At 40.7% G+C, this 23,038-nt stretch overlaps 2 protein-coding genes across 3 annotated transcripts; both read left to right on the forward strand.

The window, feature by feature from the left end:
• Nucleotides 1–136: 136 nt before the first annotated feature.
• ipo7 (importin 7) lies at nt 137–15,084 on the forward strand. Its single transcript, XM_088370274.1, has 25 exons — nt 137–627; nt 2,856–2,937; nt 3,693–3,846; nt 4,863–5,021; nt 5,090–5,246; nt 5,760–5,849; nt 5,945–6,039; nt 6,114–6,198; nt 6,285–6,419; nt 6,696–6,795; nt 6,880–6,956; nt 7,112–7,228; nt 7,994–8,083; nt 8,215–8,380; nt 8,485–8,645; nt 8,910–9,038; nt 9,921–9,987; nt 10,094–10,219; nt 10,348–10,445; nt 10,547–10,642; nt 10,754–10,974; nt 11,743–11,951; nt 13,528–13,734; nt 13,822–13,938; nt 14,023–15,084. Exons 1-25 carry the CDS (start codon nt 544–546, stop codon nt 14,118–14,120), a joined length of 3,120 nt encoding a protein of 1,039 aa, XP_088226400.1. The 5' UTR covers nt 137–543; the 3' UTR covers nt 14,121–15,084.
• A 758-nt stretch (nt 15,085–15,842) lies between these two features.
• Nucleotides 15,843–21,853, forward strand: swap70a (switching B cell complex subunit SWAP70a). 2 transcript variants are annotated; one of them, XM_088371951.1, is made up of 12 exons: nt 15,843–16,069; nt 16,940–17,080; nt 17,648–17,821; nt 17,904–18,128; nt 18,748–18,894; nt 19,132–19,240; nt 19,296–19,498; nt 19,909–20,016; nt 20,626–20,792; nt 20,883–21,081; nt 21,240–21,336; nt 21,532–21,853. In XM_088371951.1, exons 1-12 carry the CDS (start codon nt 15,974–15,976, stop codon nt 21,648–21,650), a joined length of 1,785 nt encoding a protein of 594 aa, XP_088228077.1. In that variant the 5' UTR covers nt 15,843–15,973; the 3' UTR covers nt 21,651–21,853. The 2 variants fall into 2 exon arrangements, with proteins under 2 accessions (XP_088228077.1, XP_088228078.1); XM_088371952.1 differs by having other exon boundaries at nt 15,845–16,069; nt 19,317–19,498.
• The last annotated feature ends 1,185 nt before the right edge of the window (nt 21,854–23,038 follow it).

Consider the following 23,038-nt stretch of genomic DNA (forward strand, 5'->3'; position numbering starts at 1 on the left):
TGTCATCTAATGTTTTCACAAGACACTTTACAATGGCATCATGAAGGATATTACATCACTTACTTTGAAATTTGTCATTTGTCATCCTTTTTTGTGCCATCGCCCATTTTCCAACAGCAGTCTACTCACCGTGACAAGCAGTTAGTTATCCGGTAGAAAACTACAACATTTGCAGGATCATGGGCTACTGATACACATCCACGGAAAAAAAATATGTTTTCAGCTTACCAAAACGTAACTGTAGGTTCATTCAATAGTTGGTTGGTTTTGTGGGGAAAACATGTAAAACTTGGGTTATTTGACAAATTTGTTGAAATTTGACCAAAAACTACAAGTCCCAGAGGCCTGCGGGGGCAGCCGGAAATTGGTTGCACACATTTGGCGCTGTTCTATCCGGGTACTTCTTTCGCTGCTTCCTTTCGCGCCGGGTAACCGGAGAGCTGTGCGTCCATGTGCGCAGTGCTTGGGAGCTGATAAGACATCTAAAACAGCCTAAATCCTAACCAAGCAAGCAAGATTTTCTTTCTTCCCCCCTCCCCAGCGATGGATCCTGAGGTTTTGGTCGAGGCCCTGCGGGGCACCATGGACCCCAATCTGCGAGAAGCGGCGGAGAGACAACTCAGCGAGGTAAAGGTTTACAACTTGGGCTTTTTCGTGGCTGATGGTGGCGCGGTCTCACGTCGGGCCTCGGCTCACAACATCAAGATCGTTCGATCGCGCAAGCAGGATCACCGTTTGTCACCGTGATCGTCCTACTGTTACATTTAGACATTTCACTTTTTTGTAACACCACACCACGTAATGGCGGGTAACTTTCGTTCCAAATTGTATTGTTTTGCGTTCTTCGTTCATCACTAGCGTAATCATGAGCCAGCTGTGTGGCTAATATTGCTAAGCTAGCTACCTCGTTGTGTGTAACCAACCCCACCACTCTCAAATGGAGACACGTTATCTAAACACGTACACGTTTAGTGATAAGTAAACTGTATGTATAGAATCTCAAAAGAAGTGGGGCATAGTCGCCATTTAACGCATTGAAGACAAACGGGTGCTTTTCGGCTAACGATGAGCTAAATTAGCAAGGGGTTCCTTAGCTGCTGCTGCTGCTCACGTGTCACCGACAAGCCTAGAAGCAATGACATGTCGATTCAACGTCGAAATAGTTTGTCTTCACTATATACCACCAGAATTTTCGCTATTCCTTCTGCACGATGACATGTTAAAATAAGAATTTCCTATGAATCTCTTGGTACGTGTTCGAAAACGCGAGTTTGACCGAAGTTGACCGACGTCGTCTTTGGTTCGTGCGGCGGCTATGTTGGCTCCTCTGTCGTTTTAAATCGTATGTTTGCTTCCCACACTGGCGCAGGTTTTGGCTTATAAACTAACGTTGTTTACTTGGTTAGTCCCATATGGTGACTTGTTGACTTTTTGGAGTTGCGTAACGAAAGTGAATAATGTACACTTTTGCCACGATATTAAAATCCCCATTTTTAAATACCCGTATAAAGTACTTCACACAAGACAGATTGTCTCGAAACGTAGACATGTTATAGTTGCTACTTTGATGACCAAATTCTGATTTCACTACCAAAACGCATCAAAAATCTAAAACAAAAGTAAAATCAATGGAATCTTTCATTCATTTTGGAAATCAGGGAGTGTCCAGATTGTGATTAGTTTTTCATTATAGAAAACTATTTGATTAGCATAGAAAATTGCTTCACAGATTAAAGATTTTTCTCACTCAAATGTAGATGTGTGAAAACAGGAAATTATTTATTGTGTAGGCAGTTAATGCTGTTGTGGATTAGTTAAAGCCATGTGCTGGAAAGCTCAAAGGTGAGTTGAGTTAATTGTTTTAAGTCCTGTGTAAAGTTTGTCAGTTTAATTTCATGTCACACGATAATGACACTTTCTTTTTCTACACGTACGTCATCTTTACTGTAAAGTTCAGCCGGAATGACAATACTGCACACATCACGTTCAGTGTGGTCTCTTAAAAATACAGGTAGTAAAAAACACATGGCATCACATCATTGTCGATGGTGAGATTTCACAATACTTTGTAATACCGGTACATCATGTAACTTTAAGCTGTTTTGCTGACGTCAGGGTAATACAATCTTACTTGAACTGTTGGATGTCCTCATGAAATTTTTGTAATCAAATATGAGTTGTCTTATTCCCTGATAATTAAACTACCAATTTTTTCCCTAGTTGTGATTCGCTATAGCTGTGAATTTTATTTTCCATAATGCGGCTGGCGACAGGTCCGAATTTGTCATTAGAAATTCTATGCTTGTCATCAAGTTGTGCAGCTAGCAAAAGCACGTCTGGGGGAGGATAGAGTCCTGCTCAAGTGCACAGTTTCTAAATACAGACCTCTGCTTAGTCATGGGCTTTTTTTTTTGTTGTTGTTAAGGAAGATGGCCAAGTAGTGATTGAACGAGTAGTGCGATATGTTGGAATGTAAAACATGAGTTTGATCATGTTGGAGCGTGATTGTAGCAGAAGGAATGCATTTAGATAAATTATATTCACAAATCATATGTGAGCTGTTTTATCATGTCACAGACAGAAATTCAATTAATCAGGGAGTGTTTTTTTTTTTTTTTTTTTTTTAAATGGCAGCCAATCTCAGGCTACATATAAACAAGGCTGGGCCGTCTTGTCCTGTATGTACTCTGCATTTTGTCTGCTGAAATAAAATCCAGCTGGAATAAGATCCAGCACACCTGCAATCCTAATAAGAATAAGCAGCACAAAAGATGGATGAATAGATAGGTGATGGGGACGACAAGATTGTTTTTTCTCTGTGTACAAATGATGAGATATGTATTTCCAATTTACAGGGTCACACCCAGGTGAACTTCTTATCCACACTGCTGCGCATCACCATGACTGATCAGCTGGATTTGCCAGTCAGGCAAGCAGGTGAGTCTCTGGTGTCATAATTTGTATCCTCTCTTTCAACTGTGTTTAATGTAACACAATGGATTAAATCTATTATAAAAATCACAAAGGTGAGTGAAAAAGTTGAAGCATTACCATTACCACTCAGTCAAGCTCTGCTACTTAATGTGGGAAGATTTTAAAAGCTCTTTACTGGCACTTGAATTCAGTATGGATCAGTAGAACCTCTGAAATCAAAATGAAATCTGGGAGCGCAAGTTGTGCTCAGCTTTTAAAGTAGTTTTCCCCATTACAATTTATGTATAAATTATAGCTTGAAACTGTCATGAATTGATACAACTACCAATGAGGTGGTTGCCAAAGAATTTCTGTGGTATGTACAGCAATTTTGGGCAGGATTGTTTCGCTCAATACAGCAGTGGCATGGCAACAGGAGTGGCCAGGACAAGGAAGTGTATACTACTCGTTTCATACTGACTGTTGTTTTTGATAATGAGTCATGCAAAATTAGCTTGTCGAATTGGATCATTTTTAATCCCCATTATCACTATGCAAAATATTGCAAATTGATGAATTTGTCAATATTGAAATAAAGTAGAGACAAGATTACCACCATCACTATTTTTTGTAATTTTTAGTTTTCCATTTTGTCAGTATTAAAAGGCTGAATTTTCATTGCCTAGCCAACTTGGGGATTTGCACACAGTTGACCATTGTCAATTGTCCTGTTGTCTCACATGTTTTTTTTTTCTTTTTTTAATTCTCTTTCAACATAGGTGTTATTTACCTTAAGAACATGGTAACTCAGCACTGGTGTAGTGGAGATGGCTCTTCCACGGAGACGACTGTCAACAACATCCCTGATGAAGACAGACAATTCATTCGGGACACCATAGTGGAGGCTATAATCCACTCACCTGAGCGCATCAGGTGACTACACACTCATCTGCTATCTTGGTATTTACACTGTATACCAATCACCGGTCATAACAATGGGCACTGGGCTGCACTGAGAAACATGCACAACCCCCACCTCCTCGTTTCTATCTATGATTGATGAGCCTATTATTTCTCATGCAGGGCTGGATCAAAGATCCTCTCTAATACAATCAAATAAAAAAATCAGCCAATGGTTTTCTTTATTTACTTTGGTTTGCAAGTTGAAAAATTTAACTAATAGAAAGCAATAGTAGATAATGACCCAACTTGCAGCTAAGTGCACAGTTGAAAGGCATCCATGACTTGGTTGTATCTTCCAAAGATGAAGCTATTTTGACAAGAGAAGTTCCACACCATTGTGTGTGGCGGAATCTCCAAACCAACATGCCAATTTATAAGACCAAAATAGTATTTGTACCTCATGCACGTTATAAAATATAATTATATTAGTCAATTAGGTCATTGTTATTATTTGATAGCTGCAGCCCTGGTGTACCTTTTACTGCTACATTTAGGAAATCTTTTAGTCGGACTACTGCATGTCTGTGGAGGGTTAGATGCATTTGCTTGCTCCAACATCACAAGTAGGAACTCTTTGTGTCATTTCCTACTTGATCTGAAGATTCAAATGTCCAATACTCTGTTACACAGCATTAATCCAACCCATTAAACCAGTTTAGTGGCCTAGTGGTAGAGTGTCCGCCCTGAGACTGGAAGGTTGTGGGTTCAAACCCCGGCCGGGTCAAACCAAAGACTATAAAAATGGGACCCATTGCCTCCCTGCTTGGCACTCAGCATTAAGGGTTGGAATTGGAGCGTTAGATCACCAAATGATTCCCGAGCGCGGCACCGCTGCGGCTCACTGCTCCTCTCTCCCCTAGGGGATGGATCAAAATCACACGGGGATGGGTTATATGCAGAGGACAAATTTCACCACACCCAGATGTGTGTGTGACGATCATTGGGACTTTAACTTTTTTTTTTAACGTTAACATTTTTATTGACAGGGTCCAATTGACAACATGCATCCACCACATGATCAAGCACGACTATCCCAATAAGTGGACCACCATTGTCGACAAAATTGGCTTTTACCTTCAGTCGGACAACAGGGCAGGATGGCTGGGCATCTTGCTTTGCCTTTACCAGCTGGTGAAAAACTACGAGTGAGTTGGTGCACCATCAGACAGATAGCCACTGTCATACTCGAGGCTGAATTGTCCATGTCATACAGATACAAGAAGCCTGAAGAACGTCAGCCTTTGGTGGCTGCCATGCACATCTTCATGCCCATGTTGAAAGACCGTTTCATCCAACTTCTCCCAGACCACTCCACCGACTCTGTACTTGTACAGAAACAGATCTTCAAAATCCTCTATGCCCTGTTTCAGGTAATAACATCTCTACACCAGGGCTATTTGAAAATGATTGAGAGCTTGAGTTTAGATTCTATTGTAACTACAAACACAAGGCTCAGCAAGGGTGTTATTTTTGAAATGGGTAAGAATCATATGGGCCACCATTATCGCAATAGGAAATAAATAACGGCGACAGGATGTGTTGAAAATGATGGATATTTTATATTATGGGGTAAGTGTAAAGTTGATTTGTGTCCGTCTATAAATGTGTAAAGTGTCCACGGTGTACGTATACTGAATATTTGAATATATGTAGGTACAGTGTGTACTGGTACTTAAAGGTGACTGTATTGTATTACGTCCTTGTTTTGTATTTTCTGTATATATTTTCTGATTGTTTTTGTTCACATAACACAATCTAAACTCTTACATTGCATGTTGGGCAGAATATCAAGACCCATACACACAAATTAAAGAGTGTTCTGTGTTGAAGTTGGTAAAAATCTGGGTGAGGATTATTAATGACTTCTCTCCTCTGTGTCACAGTATAACCTCCCCCTGGAACTCATCAACAGACAAAACTTGACAGAATGGATGGAGATTCTCAAGACCGTGGTGGATAGAGACGTCCCCCCGGTGAGCGCCCGAGTATTCATGTCGCATTAAAATCTCAAATGATCTCTTGCCTCGAATTTCCACATTATGCACCGGCTTGGCCATTTTTGCTTTAGGAGACGATGCAGGTTGATGAAGAGGAGCGTCCCGAGCTGCCTTGGTGGAAGTGTAAGAAGTGGGCCCTTCACATCTTAACTCGGCTATTTGAAAGGTACAGATCTCATTACAGTTTTAACCATGTCATCAGAGTCACTTTCAAACACTAAGAGTTAATTTAATTTGTAGATACGGAAGCCCGGGCAACACAACCAAAGAGTACACAGAGTTTGCTGACCTTTTCCTCAAGGAATATGCAGTGGCAGCACAGCAGGTATGGACCAGGCACTGTGATCTATTCTCCAACGGGCTAAATGCTGGACTGCAAATGATATTGAAGTTCATTTGTTTTAATTTTAGGTGCTGCTGAAAGTCTTATATCAGTTCAAGGAAAAGCAATATGTGGCTCCCCGAGTACTCCAGCAAACGCTCAACTACGTCAACCAGGGGATAGCTCATGCTCTTACGTGGAAAAACCTCAAACCACACATTCAGGTACGCGATCAATGTGAATTACTGTCAGGATCCTGAAGCAAAAATGTTCAGCCAACAGATTAACAATTTTGAATTGGAAGAAAGTATGAATTTCATAGATGACACTTTTGATTATAAAGTGGATGCTTTGGTCATTTATTTGAGTGACCAAGTTTGCCTCCCCCTGCTGAACCATATTTTTAAAGCACAGTAAGAAATATGTAAGACCCTAAACAGTGATTTTTGCGTATTTTCTGTTGTTACACTACCATCATTCTGTCTGTCTTTGTCCTCCAGGGCGTCATTCAGGACGTGGTTTTCCCCCTCATGTGTTATACAGACGCTGATGAGGAGCGCTGGAAAGATGACCCCTATGAGTACATTCGCATGAAGTTTGGTAAGCAAAGGTCTCCAGGCAGTGTTGTTCCTTGAAGAATTTAGTGACTCACTGATGAGTAATGTGTTCGCTTCACCACTTCAGATGTATTCGAGGACTTCATTTCTCCTACAACAGCCGCCCAGACGCTCCTTTTCACAGCCTGCAATAAACGAAAGGAGGTCAGTTTATCTGGCTTTATTTATTTATGTATTTATTTATTTATTTATTTATTCAGGGAGTGTTCTGTACTTGGTAAAATCCTCTGAATGGCTAAATGAAACCCATTTAAACCTTCTTTTGGCACTAATACGAGTATTTGTCTTGCTCTGTTAAGGTGCTGCAAAAGACAATGGGCTTCTGCTACCAGATTCTTACTGATCCTGTCATTGATCCCAGGAAAAAAGACGGTGCCCTCCACATGATAGGCTCTCTGGCTGAGATCCTGCTCAAGGTAATTTGCATCCCAACCCACTTTTAAAAGCGACATGGCCTCTAGATCTTGGGGAAACATCCTCCCTCTGACGGAGCTAATTTCACGCTATTTTACTTTGTCAACTCCCCCTTTGAACTGAATCCTTATCATTTAACCATTTCTTTCTATAAAGGTCACTGACTGCGTTTACATGCAGCCCAATAACCCTTTTAAAAGCCGAATATTGGTAGTATTGGGGTTTTAAAGGCAATGTAAACTCTTGCAAAAAAAAAAAACTGAATATGCCATTACTCTGATTTTTCGAACGAGATTGCCAGGTCACCCCTTTTCTAACCCAAATATTTGAGCATGTATGGGCCATTGCGTTAACAGTGAGTTACGAGGTATTGGTTTGTGTTCTGCGCAGGAAGGAATACTTGTCTTTGTTGAGCAGGAAGTACTTGTATGTGCCGTTTCCTTGAGCCTACTAACTTGAATGCATTGATTTCTCCACTGCATTTTTGTTATTTTCTGCCCCCACGCTGAAAATAAGTGTGTACACGCATACACGTATGTCCTAAGTCCGTACGTCTGTTGTGCAACTCGCCGGGAATGTAAGCCGGTTTATTCTTCATGTTCCAGAAACTGCATGTAATCGTAGTCGATGCAATTTAGGGTTTCATTTTTATGATAAGCACTGCCAATAAAATCAGAAGTTTCGCATCTTGACCATGCAGGAAACCTCTGTTAAAGCATTTTACTTTGCATACCATGACAGTATGATTCCCACCTCCCATTCCACAGAAAAAGGTTTATAAGGACCAGATGGAGTTCATGCTGCAGAGTTACGTCTTTCCCCTGTTTCGCAGTGAACTGGGCTACATGAGAGCCAGAGTAAGTGATTGATGTAATTAATGCTGTGATTAATTCTAAATTAAATCAATTTAATTTCCTATATGACATTTTGCGTAAGTCCCTTTTTTTTTTTTTAACATGGTATACCTGCCTTCTAAACCTTACTATAGGCCTGCTGGGTGATTCAATATTTCTGTGAGGTGAGGTTCAAAAGTGACCAGAACCTACAAAATGCTCTGGAGCTGACCCGCCTCTGTCTAATCAATGACAATGAGATGCCAGTGAAGGTGGAGGCTGCCATTGCCCTGCAGGTTCTTATCAGTAACCAGGACAAAGGTAATCAAAGATGTTCCTTCTATGAGTCTTGTACAGAATATACTTTAGGAGTCATTTCTGTTCTGATCTTTTTGTATTTGCTGTATTTTTTTTTCCTCCCCCAGCCAAAGAATATATTACCCCTTTCATTCGGCCGGTGATGCAGGCATTGCTGCATATTGTCAGGGAGACGGAAAACGACGACCTCACCACCGTCATACAGAAGATGATCTGTGAATACAGCGAAGAGGTCACACCTATTGCAGTAGAGATGACTCAGCACCTGGTAAGCATGTGCTTTTATTTTCTAAGCTATAAGACATGGTTTCTCAGGTTGTGTTTAGAAGAAGGCAGCACTCTGAATTGACTAAAAACAAAAAAAGACATGAATTCTCCAAATTTGAGATGAAACGATTAATACATACATAAATATATATTGTAATGTCCTCAATATACTCAACAGTACCTTCACTGGCGAAGGGTAAAATATTTGATATCTTTAACCGTACTTAGAACAAACAGTCACAAATATCTGTTTGCTGTCTGGCAGGCTATGACATTCAACCAGGTAATTCAGACTGGGCCTGATGAAGAGGGAGGAGATGACAAGGCTGTGACAGCTATGGGCATCCTCAACACCATTGACACCTTGTTGAGTGTGGTGGAGGACCACAAAGAGGTGAGCAGAAAAGCCTCTGAGCAGGTTGCCTACACATTGTCACAAGCACACGCTAGACTTATCTTGGTACACCACTTCCTCTGGTTTGCTGTCGCCTTTCTGCCAAACACACTTAAGCCGCCCACCAACTCTTGGAACACGCTGTGTTCTCACAGTGTCCTGAATCACTCATTCAGACAGTCGCTACAAAGCGTTCCGGGGTCCACTGCCAATGTGTCTGCGCAAGCTCATGCGCACACAAAGCCAAAATACTGTTAGATGTTACAAAGCCTTAACCTCCAGAAAAGACTTGACTGTTTCATCAAGACTTCATTCCCCAAGTGTTCATCTGTGTTTGCACAAGCAGTAGTACAAATATTCCTATTCAGTAAATGCACAAATGTTTGTTTAAACTGGCGGCTCCCGTCCTTTGGTGTTCCACCCCAGAGATAGAAACGTTCTCGCACAGACTTCAAATATCTGATGTGTAGATGAGTGTAATGTTCCCCATACACTCAAAACTCTCTGTGTACTCAAAACAAGTGCGAAACATACTAAAACAGTACTATTTACCAATGGAACAAAAACATCGTCAGTGAATGGATTCAGTAAAACATTTTGTTCCCTTGATAAGAACTCAAAATTTAATTGATTGCATTACTGATACATGATTTTATTGCTTACACAATTTTTAGATGTATTGCTTTGTATATATTTTTATTTTGTATCTTTTTTAATGAAACCTAGGTTAATATACTAAAGACTTTGACCCTTTTTAATTTACAGAAAAGGCCTTTCCTGTACGGTCTGATGCAAGCTTATTATGTGACAATAAAATGTCTGTGACTTTCAAGACCTCTCGCATCTTGATTTGACTCTCAACTGCCTTTTAACCTTGTGCAGATCACACAGCAACTGGAAGGCATCTGTCTGCAGGTGATTGCCACTGTTCTGCAACAACATGTAATGGGTAAGTCATCCATGGCCAGTCCTTCCTGTTCAGCCACATTCAGTCTTCTCCTTGCTTCGACACTTATTCGCATGTTTCATGCTTGGTATTGTTGAACTTTTTCCAGAGTTTTACGAGGAGATTCTGTCATTGGCTCACAGCCTGACTTGCCAGCAGGTGTCACCGCAAATGTGGCAGCTCCTTCAACTGGTGTATGAAGTCTTCCAACAGGATGGATTTGACTATTTCACAGGTTCTTACCCTTCAACATGCACCTGGCAATTGTCACTAATAAACCACATTCACACTGGGTGTTTCCTGTTTTAAACATCACGGCGATTGCAACCAGTTTTGTCTGACTAAGGCTTGTTTCCATTCCAGACATGATGCCTCTCCTCCACAACTATGTAACAGTTGATACAGACACCCTTCTCTCAGACACCAAATACCTGGAAATCATGTATGACATGTGCAAAAAGGTGAACTGCTGCAAAGTAATTAATCTTAAGAAGCAATTTGTGTTATGAACACAACTTTTAACTTTTTTTTTTTTTTTTTTTTTTTTTTTTAACCCGACAAGATCCTGACAGGTGATCCAGGCGAAGATCCCGAGTGCCATGCGGCCAAGCTTCTTGAAGTAATCATTCTGCAGTGCAAAGGTCGAGGCATTGACCAGGTCGGTTTATGTACATTTCAAGAGTGCGCTTGAGGTTTACCGTCCCAAAGTTGAATCAACACAATGCATATACCATCCCTAAGTATTTCTTTTCTTTTGGTGTAATTTCAGGTTGTACCCTTGTTTGTTGCTGCTGCGCTGGAGCGTTTGACACGGGAGGTGAAGACCAGTGAGCTGAGGACTATGTGCTTGCAGGTGGCCATTGCCGCCCTTTACTATAGCCCTCCTTTGCTCCTCAACACTTTGGAGAATCTGCGCTTCCCCAATAATACGGAGCCAATCACAAACCACTTTATCACCCAGTGGCTCAAAGATGTCGACTGCTTCCTTGGGTAGGCCTTCTTTCAACATTAAGAGTTACTCAATACATCTAGCATAGCTGACGGATTGTAACATGTTTCAAGGGAAGAATATAATCAATCCCATTAAATTGAATACAAATATGCCGTTTACCGGCTATCAGTGCCAATACCAACCTAATTTCACAGTATCGGCTGGCCTATTGTGGCAGTTTACGATCAACTAGAAATTATAAATAAATACATTTCATGCAATTTTAAGGAAACTGCTATATTGGGATATAAATGTTTTTGTTTTGTTTTAATGATGTTTTGGGAGGAAGGTTCTGTATCAGAAAGTACTAGTGGTATTGGTGCATAGTGTCTGTAGCTGACTACTAAACGACGTACTGGTATCTGTCTGGGGAAAAAAAATTTGGCATTGAACATTCCAGATATAGTGTTAGCTTGTCCTGTTCATTCGATTCAAATGTTGCTGTGTCACACTAATTATCATTCTCCACTCGTTCTGACTGGCGCATTTAATCCCGTTGTTTTTTAAAAAAAAAAAAAAACATTCAAGGGTTCAAGTCTCTGTTGAAACATTTTTTATGCATGTGATCTAGTACTCGCCTTTGACCAGGTTTTCTGTTTTCCTCCCACATCGCAAAAACATGCTTCACTGGCATCCGGTTAGCTGTCACCTAATTAGTGCTCGTGGTTGGTTGGGTATGTCATAAGCATTTGGAGGATGTTCTGTGAGACACATTGGTCTTAGTGATGTCCAGATCATCTTTTCTTTTCTTCTGTTTCTGCAAACAGCCTCCATGACAGGAAGATGTGCATCCTGGGCCTTTGTGCTCTCATTGACCTGGAACACAGACCCCAAGTCATCAACCAGGTTGGCGGTCAGCTCCTTCCAGCAGCCATTTTGCTCTTTAATGGCCTGAAGCGGGCATATGCCTGCCGAGCAGAGCACGAGAATGATGATGATGACGATGATGATGACGGGGATGATGACGATGATAATGGTACGTTTGAGCGTTTTCATTGGCTTATTGTTAGGGATGGACCGATACCACTGTTTTCAGGCAGCCAGGGTCCAAATACTTACCCTTAAGGACTTGGTGAAGCCATTACATCTTATTTTGATCACAATCTGTATTATTTTACTGAATGTTGTTCAGAAACAAACATTTTGTGAACAATATGAAATCTATTTAAAAGTGGGTGAATTTATATAAGGAACATGCGTATGTATTAAAATTTTCAGGATAAGCGAGATAGCTGAAGCTGAGAGAGAACATCATGCACTTTTTCTTTTTGTTTGATCTTAAACGGAAGGTACATGAAATTATATTACAGTTACATTGACATTTTGGAATGCCATTTTACTGGTGAAAACCTGTTTTAAGTTGACACTGTACTGTACGGTTGTCTCATTTTATCACATGATGCAAATTTGAAAAGTTATTAAATGAACATACATGAAGGTAATTAAACAAAGTTACGTTTTAGAATTTATATCAATCACAATCTTGAGGCAGACATGATTCACAGGAAATCAAACATTGCTGGGTTTCAGTTCGGAAGCACATCTTTGACCGGTGACTGTGTGAGTCGATAGACCAGTTGGTGATTTTCAACGCCGCACTTGAGCACAGCACTACACGCACATGAGTGTAATTATACCACTCACTCACACAGGCTCCCCCACACTAAAAATAGCAAGAATCGACCAAGCATGTTGCTGCCCACTGCCAAGCCACACAAATAAATTCACAATATGAGGTTTACTGCAACAATAGCAGCCTGCTTTGAGCGTGGGGAGATACTTCTTTCCGCTGGTGCCAGGCAGTGGCTGGCGATGTACCCAGGTTCCCCGGTCCGATGGATGAAATAAAGGACACCTCCAACCGGGAAGACCTTTCTGGACCATCTGTGCGAGGAACCGGGCACGTCGCCTGACACTGCCCAGCGCCAGCAATGAGAAGTCCGTCTTTCCCCTTCCGAATCAAATCACGTTACCGTCATTAAAATATCCAACATTGCTTCAAAACTTTATTTATAATTTCATATAAATGAGGAAAGCGTATTTCCAAATCCTGTAGTCTGTTGGGTACATTCAGATGATTAATTTATCCCAATGTTTTGTGATAGTGTTTGAACTCATCGTTTTGAAAGAAAAAGTGCACAAGGGACGCTCATAAACTACCTACCACTGTTTTAACTTTGCTCTTTGGACAAATACCGTGGCTTCGCACTAAAATTTTTGTAATGATTTGTATTTAGACTTTACTACTCGTAAAATGATATACTTATAATTTTACGATATCCTCTTTGGCTCATCTGTTTTAACTTTGTTTATATTTTGAAAAAAGTTAACAAAAATATTTTGTACTTAAATAATGTGAGTAGTTGAGTTACCGGTATCAATTTTTTGAGTAACCGTACCAGATATGAGAACAGAATTGGCTCAAATACGAAAGGTAAAGGACCCATCCCTAATAATATGTATTTCAGTTGCACGACTACTGGTATCAGTACCTCTGCGAGGAAGCTTTGCGGTGTTTTGACTGATGGTTTAAACCTTTGCTCTGTTTGTAGCTGAGTTGGGCAGTGATGAGGACGACATTGATGAGGAAAGTCAGGAATACCTGGAGATGCTTGCAAAGCAAGCAGGTGAGGACGGAGATGACGAAGACTGGGAGGAAGATGATGCGGAGGAGACCGCACTCGAGGGCTACACTACAGCTGTGGACGACGAAGACAACTTGGTGGACGAGTATCAGATCTTTAAAGCCATACTACAGAGTAAGACGGTCACACAAATCCAAACAGTCGTATGACTTTCAATCCCTATAGTTGCACGGCTCACAATCGGTCGTCGCTCTTGTGCAGGTATCCAGACGCGTGATCCTGCGTGGTATCAGGCACTAACTCAAGTACTCGATGAAGAACAAGGCAAACAACTTCTTGACATTGGCACACTTGCAGACCAGAGACGGGCAGCACACGGTGAGTGCGCTGTCAGATTTCAAGAGGTTAAGGGGACACTCAATATGCGGAGTTGTCACCAAGTTTTCTATTCTCAACTTGCAGAATCCAAGATGATCGAGAAACATGGTGGATACAGGTTCACAGCGCCAGTGGTGCCACCTAGTTTTGACTTTGGAGGCACTACTCCCGGAATGAATTGAGTCACCCTCTCTACTTTTTATTACTCTGTGACTGATTGTAGTGAAGTGAAAAAAAAGCTTGTGTTGTTCCCTTAAGTAGTGGTTCCAGAACTGGTTCTTCTCAGTCATTCTTCAATCTTATCAAATGGGGGAAATAGCACGAGAAGATGCGCGAGAGCAACCAAAATGCAACCAATGGCTGGGGAAAACAAACCAAGAACTTGAGCACGATACAAGAGGAAATGCTCTGAACAACACTGTCTTCTGGAGTCCAGTGAAGAGAGTTGTCAAGAAGACAACTCTCCAGGCTTCCCCCCCTCCCCCCTACTAAAACAAAATTGAAAGGTTAACCTTTAAATTGAGACTGGGACTAAATATTACATTATCACTCTCTTGGCCACATGGCCATAATAAGATTATACCTCTGGCAGTGGTGGTCTGTTGTTTTCAGCATAAGCTGGTCTGGTTTATTTACAATGTTTATAAACAAGTTAAAGGTTATTGATTTTTCAAGTAGCCTTGAAAAAGCAACCAGTCATTTCTAAGGTGTCAACAGCTGTATTCATATGTAGCATATTGGATACTTCATAGCGCTATGTGTGATGCCTGATCTCTGTAAATTAATGACTAGCACTTTCATATTGTTCAGGTCTCCTAGCCTTCTGTATCAGACTGCATTTTTTTTAAGAAATTGAAGACTATTTAAAATGAAATCAGCTGTAAGTTTGTCTCGACAGCTACTCGTCTGCATACAGAGCGGATCGGGGGGGAGGCAACTCGGAAACCTTAGATATTTCTGCAAGAGGAGAATGTTCTTGGTGTACAGTATGGTTACAGGACTAGTGTTTGTGAGCACTGAAAAGTACAATTGATTACATTACTGAAGCATGTACAATTGGACTTATCGTGAAGGTCTCAAGCTTTTGGTTGGTGTATGGATGAACCATCTATATAACAACATATTAAAAACAAAAAGCTAAGGGAATGTGTGTCCAAGCGTGTTTCATTGCACAACCTTGTTTTTTGTTTGTTTTGTATTATACACTCATTGGCACACGTATAGCCACTATCATTTTGACTTTAGGAAAATGTTCACTAGTACTTGAAATAAAAGAACGATCGCTTTTGATTATCCCACTGCATCTGTTTTTCATCGATAGAGACCTCAGCATGAACACAATGTCCATTCTATGGTGGCCAACTGACAAACCTGTCCCCAAACTACTTTTTGAACTTGATAGTTAATTTCATAGACTGGCAAAAAAATCACAGGATTGGCACTTTTTTATTTATAAAACACCACAGTGCTGTTCAACAAAAATGGAATACATACAGGTGCATCCCAAAAATATTTTGGAAAATATTATTTAGGTTACATGAACTAATTAGCATTTTGTTTTCTTTAAAGCCTTACAAACCTAAGCCAAAAATAATAAAAGTAGCCAATTTTGATGTAGGAATCAAGTAGCAATTGGCTTCATCAAAAGTATTTTCCTGTTTAGTGAATAATTTTTTTTTTTTGCGATCTCATGTCATTTTCTGAATTGAACTACTAAGTCACTCAGAATTGAAGGATTTTATACTTCAAGGGCACTTTAAATAGAATTAATTACCAAAGCACGCATTTGTGTAAATCAGTTGCGTTGAGAAAAAATGTTAGGGCAAACCACTTTGTCAAAATGTGAGTTGCCTGCAAAATAAAAAAACAATTGCTTCAAACGTACCACAAGATGGCGCCATCACCAGGCTTTATTGGACAGGAGGAGCGACAGGAAAACTTCAACACAAGTGGACTCGCACATGCATAAACAGAGTTGATAGATAGTTGGTAGAGGCTCTACCAGACACTCCAACAAATAATTAAGAGGGTAGAAATGTGGCTTCGCGAAGACTTGTTGAAAGCCATATGGCACGCTTTCACAGCCTTGGACGTGGACCAACGTGGCAAAGTGTCCAAGTCGCAGTTAAAGGTGAGTGCCATTGCTTGAGTTGGCTTTAATTTGTGGAACATGTTAACAAGGTATTGATCAGGGCTTATTGAAACGTCAAAAAACGGGTACATATACAATGCAGTGGATATAAACAGTTGACACACCCTTGTTCAAATGTCTTTTTTTCGTGATGTAAAAAAAAATTAGACAAAATAGTTTCCAAACTTTTTTTCCCACCATTACACCTGTACCCATTCGAAAAAAAAACAACGAAATTATTTTAGAGAGGGTAAATAAAGTTTTAGATTTTAAATATTGTGGTTGCACAAGTGTACACACCTAATGACGGGATGCGGCTGTGTTCAGAATTAACTAAATGCATTCAACCTCATTTTAAATGGGCATAAAAACACAACAGCCAGCTTTTAAATGTTCTAGTAGGCTTTTCCAAACATTTGTGTGCAGCATTTGGAACTGTTCATAATTCACTCCACCTTGACCAAGATCACAATGAAGGAAAAACTCCATATGATGATGCTTTTTTTTTTTTGCCAAGAAGAAAGGTAAAACATATAGCTTATTCCAAAGCATTGCAGACGTTGGACGAGGATAGTTGGTATCTTCAAATAATCATTGTAGGATTTCCTGAAAAATATTTACTGATTTCCAACGTGCTACCAACTGTCAACTATGACTGCAAATGTTAAGCTGCACCATTATCCTACTTTATATAGCAACTGTTTGTTGATCCCTCGGTACCAACGTATCTTTCTGAAAATGGAGTTCTTCTTTGGTCAGTCATGCTTGTCAAAGTCCTCCCCTTTTTGCATTTGCATAAACTCACACATTTGCAGTTTGGGGACTTTTGTGTTCAAATTCAGGATTAATATGTTATTTGTGCTTGTTTAGGTGCTGTCTCATAGCCTGTGCACTGTCATGAAGATCCCTCATGACCCCTTGACACTTGAGGAGCATTTTAAAGATGATGATAAAGGCCCTCTTTCCAACCAGGGCTATATGCCCTACCTCAATAGGTTCATTCTTGACAAGGTGGGGGGACAGTTCTGACTCAACTCACTATCTTAACAAGTAACACTTTTTTTTCAATACATCTTGATATGAACCTACTGAAATGTACTCTCAGCTTCAGGGAAGTATTTATTTATCTATTTATTTATTTAAGCAAAATTTGTAGGAGGTGCTTCTAATACTGGTTTGTTAGTCTCCTCTTTAATTCTAATAAAAAGGAGCAAGCAAGTCAGTAAGTTATAGCTGGAAGTATGGCCCTCTACAGATTTCTTATTCACACTTTTTTTTTTTTTTAGGTGAAATATGTTGTAGTTTCTCGGTTACTACTTGGAAGTTGTTTACTTGCTTCTCTCCGCTGGGTTCTGACTTGAATTCAAATGAGGTCTCTAACTACTTTGGCTAGTTGCACAAACAAACACTGGACATGTCATTAGGTACACTTGCATAAGCTTTGCAAGAGTTGTAGCTGCCTTTACAGAGATACAAATACTCAATTTTGATTGGTACTGTATTATTAATATATCAAAATGTTTGTTTGTTGAATGTCACGTGAGTGTTCGTAGCTGAATGCTGCTTTTTCAAGTGCAGGTCCAAGAGGATTTCGATGTGCTGGAGTTCAACAAGATGTGCTGGACACTGTGTCATAAGAAAAACATCAGCACCAATAATCTACTCATCTCAAACTACGATGCTTTTAAAATCTGGTGCATTTTCAACTTCCTGTCTGAAGACAAGTACCCGCTTGTCATTGTGACTGAGGAGGTGAGAAGCTCTTGCTTCTACTTGTTTCCTTTGTCTTATTGTATTTGTATTTTAGCTCTGAGAGTTGTTTGTCTGTGTTTAGTTGGAATACTTTCTGCAAAAGCTGATTGAGGCCGTGGCGAGCGGGTGGACCGAGGGCAATCTTTGGGATTCTGAGCTCCAGCTGAGCAGGAGAGGCTGCCTGACTGTTTGGGAGATGATCCAACTGGTGGGAACAGGTGCCTTCAGCAAAGGCGTGGACCAGCAAAGTCTCTCTATGGGCATCAGCGAGGTCTTTCAGGAGCTCATACTGGACGTGCTGAAGCAGGTCAGTACCAGGTGGTTCATGATGACCTGTCAGTGCAGAGAATCATATCTTCTATCTGATGCAGTGGTTCTCAAATTGATTACACCAATTGCCACTTGTACAAGTACGTTCACATTTATGACCAACATGAAAATATGCAAATCAGAAGGTCGAAATATTAATAAAAAATGAAGATGTTTTATCCCTAAAAACCCATTGCAACATTTTGCAGTTTTACCGTTAAAATTGTGCTTTACTGTAGAAAAATTAAAAATATGTAATCAAATAATGACATTGAATTATTGTGTATTGAACGTAGAAGTGAAATAAACATTGTACCTAAATCTTTAAAGAGAAACAGCACTTAAAGTCGAACAAATGCATTTTTAACTTAAATTTAACTGAACTCTACTGAGGCAGAATATGTTCCTCGTATTTACTCATCATAGGAAATTCTTTATTTTCTCATTTTTCTCATGTAACACGTTTTCACACGGAAAATAATGCAATATAAATAACAAATTCAATAATAAGAACATAACATAGAAGATGGATGGATAATAATAATCATAAAAATGAAAATGAATCATGACATTTTAATGTGGTTTAATTCTGAATAACACTGCCTATGTCTTTAAAGGGCTACATGATGAAAAAAGGCCATAAGAGGAAGAACTGGACAGAGCGCTGGTTTGTGCTGCGACCCACCTCAATGTCGTACTACGTTTGTGAGGATCTTGCTGATTTGAAAGGTCACATCACTCTGGACCAAAACTGTTGTGTGGAGGTAAATCATTTAGCGCATCATACGTTTTATATTGTGCAGTGGAAGAAGACGCACTGACCACCTAAATACAAACATTCCTTGAAACTATGATAATTTATTCCCAGTAGTCTTTTCTCAGCATCTGTGGTGAGCATGATGTTTTTGATTTAAATTGGAAAACATGTTTTTGTCAGATAAATGTGTAGATAGATAATTCTGCACTGCTCTAGATAATAGAAATATCATTCTCCTCTAAAGTCTCTCCCAGACAAAGAAACAAAGAAGTGTCTGTTCATCATCAAGTGCCCCAATAAAAGCTTTGAGATCAGCGTTTCCGATAAAAAGAAGAAGCTGGAATGGATTCAAGGTACTAGATGTTCACTCCACGCTGCTCTTTCTCTGCATTTTTGACTCTACCTCAGTCTTCCTTTGTCACCTGGCAGCCATTCAAAACTGCATCCAGCTGCTGAGGTTGGGGCTGCCGTCGCCTCATCGCGAGGCCAGGCTGAAACGCCGCCAGCTCCGGCAGAGGCAGCAGGAGAAGGAGGACGAGCTGGCCGAGAGAATGAGGCAGCTCCAGGTGGCCAATGACAGCAACCAGATGCAGCTGGACGCCATGAGGAAGGTGCTGCTTTGATGACACACTGACAAACAAGTAGAAGTTTGTAACAAATTCCATTCCTAACTGGAGCGTGAATGTCACTCACAAGTGTGCCGCACTGAAAACGTGATGCATATTTCTCTTGATAGTCAATCAAGTTATCAGTGTAGTGAACCAAACGGAAATGAAATCAAATTTCTTGTCCGTTAAGTCAACTTAGCACACACATGCTAAAGAGGGAAGTGAAACCTCAAATGCAAATAGCATCTTGAACCACAGCCACCTGCATCTTAGTGTTTATCGGTCACACATCACTTCACACTTTGTTCAAATACGTCAATATCTAATTTACACATCAATGTGGTGTGCCATTTCCCACAAAGCACCCACTCAACATGTGCCACCATTTGTCCTATTGCAACTCTGCTGACTAGAAAATGGAGGCGGTCACCGCTGAAGCAGCAACAGAAGAAGAGAGGAGGAAGAAGACTCAGTTGGATCTGCAGGATCGCTTCAAACTGGACCTGGAAAGAGAGAAAATGGTGAACAAACAGACCCGGTTTATTTCTGACGTGTGGCTCTATTCTTCCAGGAAGGACAAGCGTAAAGATGATGTTGACTCATCTGCGTGTGTGTGTCACATTCATGAGCTCTGGAATATCACAGACTGCACACAAACATTTAAAGGGATCCTATTTCTGTTTTGGAGTCCCTGACAAATTGAAGTCAATTAATTATTTGACAGTTGATTTCTTGTTAATTAATTATTGTGCCTCCATTCCATATGATTACATTTTTTTCATAGGAAATAATGCAAGGTCAATGAATTACTTCCTGGTGCCGTTTGATATCATTAAACCTTGACTGTCATTCATTGTTTCAGTAACATCATAACCATTACACAAGTTTAAAGAGACAGGTAATACAATTAAATACAACTTGGCAGCCACAAAGTATAGAAGGGAATTTCGTGTTTGCAGAGAGATACTGTCTTCTTGTGGTAATTTGTATGTACTACGTTGGTAGAAATGACAAAGTCTTGCACAACTGCGCTTAAACTAATTGCTTTTTGGAGCCAAATGAAAACCTCCTAAATGCATAACGGGAACAATACAGAATTAGTATTATCGTGTGTGTGTGTGTGTGTGTAGGTGCGTCAGCAGATGGAGGAGCAGGTGGCCCAAAAGTCCAGTGAACTGGAGCAGTACCTGCAGCGTGTCCGTGTGATGGAGGACATGTACCGTCAACTGGAGGAAGCCTTGGAGGATGAGAGGCAGGCCAAGCAAGATGAAGAGGCCATGCGCAAACTTCAGGCCAGGTCTCTCTCTCTCTCGTTTGCTCTTGCTCTCTCACACACACGCACGCACACCTGTCATACGAAAGAGAACCAAGTGCATTGCTGTGACAGGCTGCTGGAGGAGGAGGCTGCCAGAAGGGCGGAGCTGGAGCGCCTGCACCTGCAGCAGAAGCAAGCGCTGTACCAAACGCAGGCCGAGAAGCAGGAGCTGGAGGCCGAGCAGCTTGCCAAGGAGCAGGAGCTGCAGGCCGCTATGCTGCAGCTCGAGCGAGTGGAGACGGAGCGACAAGGCGTGCTGGAGAAGTATGAGGTCAGCACACGTGCGGACACGAGTGGCATTGTGTTATTAGTGCTTGAGCTGAACAAAAGCACCATATTTTTTTTATATATGATATGCACCGATCATTTCGCCGATCATACGCCGAGCATTGTGAAATCAAACTGTACACCTGTCTTCTCACCACACAGGAGGTGTCGAGAAATGTGCAGCGAGCCACTAACAAGACCAAGAAGTGGAAAGATCAAGTGGCCAAACATGAAGGTCTTGTGCGTCTCATCCAGCCAGGTACAAACTGTCTTTTATTGCCACCAGACTCATTACACTTGGACAAAGTAATAGAGACGTGAGAAAAGTACAACCCACTTTGTAGTTTGATCCGACCTATCAAATATTTACAGTGAAAGAGAATTTGTTGCATTAAGATAAGTGATGAACACTTTCTCGCTATCTTATTGAAAGACTTCACTGTGTGGTTTGTAGGCCACAAGCGTCCCCAGTGGGTGACCAACTGGGGGCCTGCTTCGGTGACTGACGTGGAGCTTGAGCTGAAGAAGAAGTTCTGGCAGGAGAGCAAAAACCACAAAGGCTCAAGTCCATGAAGGAACAATGAAAACATCCTTAATCACGTGGTTGTTTTTGTTTTCAACACACATTCCATTTGTTGATTAAAGACAGTGGTACCTTAACTCTGTCAACCGCAAGAGTGCTCCACTGTCTAGTACTACTAAAACAGACTAATTCTACTCACTTGTCACATCCCAACCTGTGATAGTCTGTTGAAGAAATAATAAAAGGAGAGCGAAAAAAACCTCCTGCACGTTTCTATTTCCACGGATCTCCTGAACGTAGCTTTGTCCACCAGGTGGCAACACAAGACCTCTTACTCAATCTGTCATGAGCCGTGTCAAAGGTTAAGCACGTCAAAACATTTTGACGCGGTATTTTACATTTACACAAAATGTAAGTCAGATATTAGTAATAATTAATGAAACATAATGTACTTGATTATTACCAGGTGTCAATTTGTTTTATTTATATTTTGTAATGATAAATCATTCAGCAGGTTAAAAAAGCTGTATCTGTACTGTTTTAAGCTTTATATGGCTATTTATAGGCATCTAAATGATTGCATATCACCACTGACACAATGGCGATCTAATTTTTTATGAAATATAAGTAATTGCGGTGGCTTTTTTTTATGGAAGGAAGACACCTGGTTCACTAGAACCACGCCTTCTCTCACACACTTCTCTCTCATCGGTAGACTCGAGGTGCATTAAAGACTACACACAAAATAGGACATTTCACAAGCTCATTTAACGAACCAAACAGCAATGACTAGTACTCGAGCACATACTGAGAATTTATTTGATGCACCAAAATCAGAACAGCCCAATGTCAATTCAATTCGCAGGGACAGCTGCTGTGACAAATTGGGCATGTGTTTAGGCGGTATAGAGGTGGCTACTCATGAAGGGTTAAGGATGCATTAGTTCTTCAATGCAAAGTATTTTATATCTCAGCAAAAAAATAAGAAAAGAAGTGGGGGCTTTTTCTCTCCCCTGCATGGCCAACTTTCACAATCACACAAGCATTCCAGCGCGGAGAACATCTCCAGTTGTCTCGCCTCATGTTCCCCCCCCCCCCCCCCCCAAATCACCCGCAACGAATTCATTTGGATTCATCTTCAACATCTCATCCAATCTGATTGGGAACATTCTTCTGCAAAAACAAAAAAACAAAAAATTGACAGATGCATCTTTGCCGGGTGACCTCACGGGCTAAAAGTTTCACCCACAGAGTCCACAGCAACGCATCAACAAGACACACGAGCATGAACCCTCTCAGGCCTTGTTCTATTTTACGACCCATCCGTGGCAATGTACAGATGCCAGAAATGTATTTTATGATTTTTGCTGCTTTCACTGCATTTTTGACATAGCTTTGTTTTATGCAGGTGCATACGATATTATCAAAAGTTGTGAAT

The sequence above is a fragment of the Syngnathus floridae genome, chromosome 3 (assembly GCF_059516105.1).
Source record: "Syngnathus floridae isolate MCC-2025c chromosome 3, RoL_Sflo_1.0, whole genome shotgun sequence".
NCBI classification, from domain to species: domain Eukaryota; kingdom Metazoa; phylum Chordata; class Actinopteri; order Syngnathiformes; family Syngnathidae; genus Syngnathus; species Syngnathus floridae.

Bases quoted from the DNA above. Each gene is read 5' to 3' on its own strand.
- ipo7 (XM_088370274.1), top strand. From the start codon at position 544: ATGGATCCTGAGGTTTTGGTCGAGGCCCTGCGGGGCACCATGGACCCC. The intron at 2,938-3,692 runs GTGAGTCTCTGG...CTTTCAACATAG, and splicing joins TTTGCCAGTCAGGCAAGCAG to GTGTTATTTACCTTAAGAAC. The intron at 6,420-6,695 runs GTACGCGATCAA...TTTGTCCTCCAG, and splicing joins ACCTCAAACCACACATTCAG to GGCGTCATTCAGGACGTGGT.
- swap70a (XM_088371951.1), top strand. From the start codon at position 15,974: ATGTGGCTTCGCGAAGACTTGTTGAAAGCCATATGGCACGCTTTCACA. The intron at 19,499-19,908 runs GTGCTGCTTTGA...TCTGCTGACTAG, and splicing joins AGCTGGACGCCATGAGGAAG to AAAATGGAGGCGGTCACCGC. The intron at 21,082-21,239 runs GTCAGCACACGT...CTCACCACACAG, and splicing joins GCGTGCTGGAGAAGTATGAG to GAGGTGTCGAGAAATGTGCA.